The 8,877-nt window shown below is 32.2% G+C and overlaps 1 protein-coding gene across 1 annotated transcript; it reads right to left on the bottom strand.

The window, feature by feature from the left end:
• Positions 1-409: 409 nt before the first annotated feature.
• LOV1 (NAC domain containing protein 35) lies at positions 410-3,018 on the bottom strand. The gene is made up of 3 exons (XM_028062597.2): positions 2,541-3,018; positions 1,952-2,220; positions 410-1,298 (listed from the first exon to the last, which is right to left on the bottom strand). The coding sequence occupies exons 1-3, from the start codon at positions 2,842-2,844 to the stop codon at positions 633-635; spliced, it is 1,239 nt and encodes a 412-aa protein (XP_027918398.1). The 5' UTR covers positions 2,845-3,018; the 3' UTR covers positions 410-632.
• Positions 3,019-8,877: the final 5,859 nt, after the last annotated feature.

Raw genomic sequence — 8,877 nt, forward strand, 5'->3', positions numbered from 1 at the left:
TTTCTCTCCATTAAATAAGCTGAAAATTGAGGCTGGAATCTTCTTTAATGATTTGGTGTATCCTATCTAAATTGGGATCCCTTTTGTTTGAAATAAATCTTAGTACGTAGTGTTCTATCTACACTGGGATTAGTTTTGTTTATGTAAAAATAATCTTAATTATAGTGTTACGTTTTGAATTTACTTATGAGAATGTCAATCTTAATTACTCTATGACAGAACTGTCATGTATATACAGTCCTCGTTTTATGAAAAAACTGGAAGAAACGCTACTCTGCCTATCCATCTAACATAAAACATTTAACACAAAATTTATAACTTGAAAATCCATTTTTTCTATATGCACAATCAAAAGTGCATATATAGAAACAAGAATAATAAAAATGGCTTAAAACTAAAACCCTAAAAGTGCTACCGACAAATACATATATTGATGATTGATGAGAGTGTGTCATACAATTATGTTATTGAAATCTAAGATAAGACACAGGATTAATCAGAGTAACGAGAACAACCTAGATAAAGTTGATAGTAGAAATTAGCACAGATAAATGTCTCTATCTCTCTCTCTCTCTCTCTATATATATATGTATGTGCAGTTCACAGATCACAGATATAATATTGATAAGTGGTTACTTGAAGGACATGTTGCTGTACTCTTGATTTGGTGGCTCTGGGATTGGATTCCACTCCCAGAGTCGGTCAGAGAAGGTGGTTGGAAGTGGATTTGGTAGCGAGGTGAGAGACACTACCGGTGATGGTTGCATCAGCAGAGTAGAGAACTGATTGGGATGGCTTTGAACATTGTAGTACTGCTGCTGGTAACTCATTAGCCTATTAAGATCATCCATGTTCACGATTCCATTGTTGTTGGAACTAGAAGGTCCAGCAGAGAAGATTGTGCCAATCCCAGAAACACCTGCGTGTGCCGCTGCTTGCTTAGACTGCTGCTGATGCTGCATCATCATCAACCCTTCCTCGTCCATCGGAACAACCGGAAGTGCCATTGTGCTGCTCAGTGCACCCATCGCAGCACGGTAAGCATTGTATTTGGAAAGTCCAAGAGCCGTGTTCACATCACTGCTTGCTTCCGTTTCGTTCATTTTCTCAACTATGTGTTCGGTTGGCTTCGATTGCCCCACGAATCCCATGTTGTGATGAACCATCTCGTTGTGTTTCTTGGTTTCGGAGTGCGAAGAAGCTCTTGATGAAGATGGCCTTGTCGGGAGACAGCGAGGGAGGGAGGGATGGTCCTCTACTCCAGCTCTCTTGTACACGCGGCACAGCGATATCTCAGCCTGGAAATAGAAACAAAAATCATTTTTATGTTCGGGAATTAAGCATTCCGTGAAGAGGTTTTGATGAAAAAAGATCAATGAGCGGACAAAGTTTGAGAAAAACTTTGTACCAGTACGGAGGGAGGCACGGATTGAATTTATGATAAGACTTCAAAATTCATGCATGCAGTCATAAATGTGTGCGAGAGAAAAGGATAAAGAAAGTGAATTAATGACAAACGGTGCTGGTTGTTTTGATTTTCTGCCAACACTTTTATTTTAAATTTTCAATCCCTCCTTCTATCACGTATTCATTAATTGTTCACCTCTCGGCTTCTCCATCTTGGTCGAGTATCTTGACTTTAGACCCATGAGTGGCTGCAAGTTTCGCGCTGCTATAGCATTTTGGTGTGCCATAGCTTCGAATCTAGCTATGATTTCGGAAGGAAGAATCTCTAGCAACACCAGATAAAATCTAGCCAACGAAAACGACTCAAACCCAAAACCAAGACGAACTACTTTAGGTTTAAAACAAACTAGGGTTGAATAATCATAAAACCAAAACTAAGACCCGGTGGGTTTTCCTACACATATCATGAAAGAAGAAGAAGAGGAAGCAGCAAGTGCATCGATTATGGGAAATTCGTACATATGAGGTGTGTGGTATGTGGTACCTTTTGATATCGTTCGGTTTCGTGTTGCGGCAAGCGATACTCGTTCATAATCCAACTAGTTCGTATGCCTTTGGGAGCTTTCCCAGAATAGAAAACTAGGGTTTTCTTGAGGCCGATGGAGCGAAAATTCTCGGTACGGATCATCCTATCAGCTCCTGTGGCCTTCCAATACCCAGAGGTGGTGACACGATTGGGACGATCACCGTTGCGATACTTTCTATCTCTCGGCACATAGAAGTACCACTCCTTCTCACCAATAGCCGCCAAGGCTGTTCATCACACACACACACACACAAACACACTTCATCAAAAATTGGAGGATCCATGAACACAACACACATCTGAATTCAATCAAATAACCAACATGAAAACATAGGACAAAATTGCACATGACATATATATGTATGTGGGAGAATCATCTATATAAGAAGCGGGACAAGCTAGGAGAAAGGAATGATATATATATAAAAAATCAGTGGGAGATGGCAGAAGAAAGGGGGAGTTAGTTCCCAGAATTGCTTGAGGAAAAGGGAAGCTAAACTTTAATATATGCGTATGCGAGTGTGTGTATGTATATCTATATATATACCAGGAAGCTCCCAAGGGTCATAGCGATAAAGATCGAGGAAAGTAATGAGTTCAACGTTGAAACGCTTTCCCTCCACCTTACGGCGAAGGTAGAATTCCACGAGCTCTTCTTCGGTTGGGTGGAAGCGAAAACCGGGCATAACCATGTCATGCTCGTGATCATCGGGCTTGTTATCGGTGGTGGTGTTGTTGTTGTTACTGTTGTTGGTGTTGTCGTTGGTGGTGGAGGCGGTGGTGACGTCCTCCTGGCTCTGGCTCTGGCTGAGACTCATGGTGGGTGATGAGTTTGCGGCTGCAATTGCCATTCACTCTGCGTCCTCTATGTAAGTAAGTAAGTAACAAGTAGTTAATCTCAGACTCAGACAGGGGCTACAACTACACTTTGCTTTCGCCTCACCTCTTTATACTCACACAAGTAATATTGTACGAATTTGGTGGTACACCAGTGTTAGGCAAAGATAAGAGATTGATGGTTAACATCACTACTACTACTATGTATATGTATATGCAACTATAATAACTCACATTTCAAAAATCTTTTTTTTATTTTTTACATTTCAAAAATATTGTCTTTTCTCTTCTCACTCTAGAAAATGCAACCAATTTAATTTAAATTGAAAAATAAAAAAAATACAAGAGTTAATAGAAACATCTACATAGCTTTCAAGGAGGGCCTACATGGGAAGAGGGTATACGCTAAGGTGTTTTTAAGATGAGAAAATGACTTTTCAAAAAGAAGACAGGGTGGCTACAGCCCCAAAGCGGTGCCCTTGGACCTTTCTTCCATCTCCTACACAACACAACAACACAACACAAATATGTTTCCAAACTAAATTCTTCATTATTTTATAACCATTTTTTTTTTCTACCTTCACCAAAATATATATTCTTATTCTAACTTTCTCTCACCTCTCTCTTTTACCCCACACACATATTTATGTATTTTTTTAAAACAAAAGGAAACACTCGTGTGCTCTTCTCTCTCTCCTCTTTTCTCTCTCTCCTCTTTTCTCTCTCTTTCCCATACATTATATATTTTACCTCTAAACTTCAACTGTTTTTAACTAAAACTTTACATTCACTATACCTATATTTTTTTTTTATCTCATCTCTCTCTCTATATATAAGAATATAAAGAAGTAACAATGACTTATCTATTTTGAAGTCTGTTTTTGTGTAAAGAAAGAAAATAAAAAAAGGTTGGGTTGTTAGAGTAGTGGGATATGTTCCATGCAAGTTCTTGAGAGTGTTGAATTGTTGGTTTGGTTATTGGGTTGATTGGTTCTTTTCCCGCCCGTACAATTGGAAGTTCACGTGCACCACATGAATCTTGTAAGTCTCATCAATTATAATACGATGAAAATGTCATCCAACCTTCAACTTCGTCTTCCATAAGGATTAATTATATATGGAAGTTAACTAATTAATAACTACTAATAACGTTATTATGTGACTTCCTGTTATCAAAACACTTTTATACTACCATCTAATTATAACACATAATGCATGACACTCATTATTTGAAAAGCCATGTCAACATTCATTTATAATGGCTTTTTCAGTTTTTTAGGATATATATTTAAAAGAATTTAGAATAAAAAAAGTGTAAAATAATAATTACCAAATTTTACATGTACACAAATTATATAATGTCTTAGTTGTAATACTACCTTCCATGTCATTTCAGGTTTTCTTTTGTCACTTCCTAAGATGTTCTTTGAAAGAATCATGTGATCCTTTTTTCCATTGTCTTTGTCTTTGTTATCTTTTAAATTCAATATTAATGCAAATTCAAAAAGGCAAGGGCCTTTTTTTTTTTTTTATCGGCAAAACAATATAAATAAAGTAGAACACCTGTGGTGTCCAGACTTATGTACAAAACTGCAAAATAATATTGGATAGTAGTAAAGAATAACCACAAACCTTAACTCTGTAAATATAGTACATTGCTCATGGAATAGACTACAAAAAATCTTCACATGAATAACCAATTTCTTTGCCAACAATCTCTAGTTAGAATACACCCCCCTCCCCATGTTCATTAATTCATAGTGAGAAACTTCAACCTCTATATGACTTTGTGACAATCCATACCTACCATTTCTTCAGCTTCCATAGCACATTATATATAATTTTGACCAGAGTTGTCAAAACGAGTCACCCAGCCTAACCCGACCCGACTTATCCGGGGATTGATTACTTAGTGAGTCAACCAAACCCAACTCACTTATTAACAAGCAAAAAAAAATTAAACCCAGTGTGATCCATCACGGATTGATGAGTTAAATGGGTTGATTTACTGATTCACTTAATAAAAAAAATGCAATCTCAAGTTGTTTAGTTCACCTCACCACACATCACACCTACATTAGTTTGTCTACTTAGATTACCCTATCTCCCAAGTTCTATTTAGTTGTCATTCTATTCAAATTAATTTTTTTATTTCTTTCAAACTAATCACTTATTAGTTAACATGTTATAAACTAATAAATCAATTTCATTATTTGTGTATAAATGCATAAATCACGATTTAACTAATTTTACTTGTTTATAATCTGATTCTCTTTTTCTTTTATAAAAAATTTCCTTCAGTTTTTTTTTTAAATTTTTAATAATTTATTATTTGGAATTGTGTGTATAAAATAGAGTTGATATTTGTTCAAGAAAATGGATTTTCATTAAAAAAATGTTTTTTTTTTGTTTATTAACAAATTCAAAATGATAAGAGACACACTCGATATTTATGGTTTGGAGTATGTTTAGAGGGAGAGTTTTCAAAGACATTGGTTAGAAAACAGTTATTTCTTGTAAATGTAATATAAGAATTGTTAGTAGTGTTTAGAAGATGGCGTTATTATTGTTGGATTTATATATATTTTCATATATGGTTATAGTCATTAACTAGAGATTGTGGTTCTATGCATATAATATCGGTCTTACACATATAAAGCATTTGACACCACTTTTAACCCAGAGCCTTAAGACGATGTGGTTATGGGTCTCTCATCTTATATAATGTTTAACTTTGTCTTTTCTACATAATGTAGGACCTTGACTCACTTGGATTATTCCCAACAAGTACTTACATTTTTTTACGTATATACATTTCAAAGTTTCTCATGTTTTCGTGAAGAAAATCATTGTGCTGATGATAAATTAGTTAATTTAGTTTTCCTTCGTAGAGAAGAATATAAGTTGTTTAATATTTTACCTCCATGTATTTATTTAAATTTTTTTGATAATAGGTATAACTTGTATATGTTTCGTGAAATATAAATTTTATTATGGGTTTGGTGTGATCTCCCATACCACATGTTTTGTATTCTTTAATAAATTTTTTCATGTAATGAAAAAGGATAGATAAATTTTGAGATATCAGCGCAACTATCGTAATATTTATAGTAACATCTAACATTACCTTATTTAGAAACTCAAAAGCTTAAATTCCAATAGTTTATAAAATATAAAGTTTAAATTGTCTTAATTTGTTCATTTATAATTTTTATTATTTTTTTGTTATCCAAAATTTACCCGATTCATTCAATATTTATGTTTAACTATTTATAGCATTTATCATTTGTCTTTATACTAAAATACAAGTAAAATGGAATTAAACACTATTTTATATCTGCAAGATAAAATATTAAATTTTATTTTTTGTCAAAGAAAGTGATTAATAACCACTTGTTTTAAAGTATGATATTTTGAAAATTGAAATTGAGTTAACTATTACGTACATACAAATAAAGCATATAATAAATTGAAAATTACAAATCTCCGCATGCATGAAAGTATAGTAAGTAAATAAATCAATCAAAATGCTATAAATAACACACATACTGTGATACACACGTATGTTCCAACTCATTAACACCAAATTATTAACTTTAAATAAATAAATAAATTTAATCAAGCCTTTGACGTACGGAAATGAATTCGTTTATGAATAATTCAAGTCTCGACTTAATCCTATTTGTGATGTACATTAGTATGTCTTAATATAACGATTGCGTCATCAGACCCGTGATTAATGATACAAAATACATTATGCACTTAATAACCTTGCTACTTAAAATAATCACATCAATTATTGAAATTTATATTGCTACCTTAAATTGTAGTGCCTCCTTATCTTCCATAACAAAATTCTTGGTTAGTTATTTTATTATTTTAAAAATAGTACTTACTAATGTGCAATATTAGGACTTTTAGAAAAAAGAAAAAGGGAGCAAATACAACAATAATGAAATATAAACTAAATTTATATAAGGATCTAACAGAATCTTCTATTAAAATAACTTAAAACAACAAATTTATGAACTCAAAAATAATAAAATAACATTCCCAAAATATTATTATAATAAATAAATCTTTTTAAGATGACTCTGTTTATAAATATAAATATAAATTCTATACAATTTAGACCATCATAAAAATATTACCAGATTATTTATTTACTTTTAGGTTGTATTCCTTTCTGTAGATGGATTTTGGGAGAGTGTGAAGATGAATTTGTGTGAATTTGAGTGGATAAATATGTGTGTTTTTTTAAGTAGATTTAAAGAATAAAGTGAGTGAATTTGAAGATAGATTTTATAAATGTTAGTGAAAGATTTGATTGATGTGATAGATAACAAAAATTGTGAAAATAGATAGAATTTGAAAGTTACCAAAATACCCTTGATGAAAAAATAGAATGATTTTGTAATTTGATGTTATAAAAATAATTAAAATTAAATAATACGAATTTTAAAAAAAATAAAAATTAAATAAATGTTAAAATAAATAAATATAATTTCGTATGAATGTGGAAAAAAGTTATAAAATTAAAATTAAAATTTGTACCTAATTTGTTGGTTAAGAAGTTTAAAATATATTGAAGAAGAGAAAACAAGTTAAAAAATCACCACCCACACACACAACACCGGTTACATAACCGATGTCACTCTTCACACACACATAACCACACAAGTTATGTAATCGATGCGCAACCTCTCACAGAACATTCACATATCATCCCATCTTCCTTTCACTCACACACCAAAATTAATACCGATTCACTTCACTCATCCTAGTGCATGTTGCCATTAAATAACACTACCACAATTGGTTCACTTCACTCACACTGATGTATCTTGGGCAGCGGAAAACAGCAGCTGATACACTCATGTGCTTGATGAAAATAACTCAATTACAAGATTAATTTGGTAAAATTAACAATAATACTCTCAAATCATAACATATCAACAAAAATAAAATATGAAAACAATTCTGCAAATCAGTTCTTATAAATCAATGCACATCTCTAAAAAATAACCGCAAACTCACAAATTCATCTCTACTTTACAAACACGACAAACAATATCATTCACACAAAGAAATTTAATTATTTAAAAACCATCTCACATGACCATGAAGTAAGATAACGAATTATATTAGTTTGTGAAATATTTTGTAAAGCACGGTATACTTTATGGAAACATTAAAAGTTAATGGTAAAAAGCTTTTAACAGTGAAAAGTTACCGGAAATCATTAAAGTAATTTTTAAGAATGATTTTACTTTCTTTTTTTTCTATCAACAATATATTGATTGAATGACATAGAGAATGATTTGACTTTATCTGTTCCATTTACAAATTATCAATAAAACACTATACTAAATATTTGGATTTTATATTTCACTCATTCAGTACTATATTTTTTTTATAGTACTTTAATTACGTTACAGCTAGAGTTTTTAATATTTTGTTAGACTTTTGTATTGTTTTTCTATAAAAATAATATTATTATAAATAAAATTTTGCGAGTGATATTTTGTGTTTTGCATAAAATCTTTCTTCCCATAATTGCTATTAAAATTTAATCACAAAAAGTCTTGATGTGATGTGATTTTAGAAGTATGTGCAGACTAGTTGTAAGAATAAAACAAAATAAGAAGAAAAGGTTGCGTTGACAAATTGACACAGAAGCTCTTGATGCAATGCATTGTGGTGAGCTTAATTAGCTGGTGCCCGCTTGTAATTTTGTGGTCACCAATTAGCAATTAGCAATTAGGAATTAGGAATTAGGGTTAGGATAGGTTAATGTAATGTAACCCTGACAAATTAATTAATGCATGAAACCCTTAAGATTCTCACATCACACACACGGTTACCTTCAGACTAAATTTACCTAATTAACAATGCTTTCAGACTAAACAATTATTAATTATGGATTTAGTTAGAAAAATACGAAAGCACTTTTTTAGAAACGCGCACCTTATGCATATCCTAACGTGATTGTCATTAATTGGATATGTAGGTAGATAGGCTGCAATTAATCGCCCCAAACGCTAACA

This window comes from Vigna unguiculata, chromosome 3 (genome assembly GCF_037176805.1).
Source record: "Vigna unguiculata cultivar grain cowpea cultivar isolate G323 ecotype 2 chromosome 3, ASM3717680v1, whole genome shotgun sequence".
In the NCBI taxonomy this organism is placed as follows: domain Eukaryota; kingdom Viridiplantae; phylum Streptophyta; class Magnoliopsida; order Fabales; family Fabaceae; genus Vigna; species Vigna unguiculata.

What these genes read in the sequence shown, in the direction of transcription:
- LOV1 (XM_028062597.2), bottom strand. Translation starts at nt 2,844, where the DNA reads ATGGCAATTGCAGCCGCAAACTCATCACCCACCATGAGTCTCAGCCAG. An exon ending in TGACCCTTGGGAGCTTCCTG is followed by an intron (nt 2,221 to 2,540) that starts GTATATATATAG and finishes TGTGATGAACAG; the next exon opens with CCTTGGCGGCTATTGGTGAG. An exon ending in AAACCGAACGATATCAAAAG is followed by an intron (nt 1,299 to 1,951) that starts GTACCACATACC and finishes TTCTATTTCCAG; the next exon opens with GCTGAGATATCGCTGTGCCG.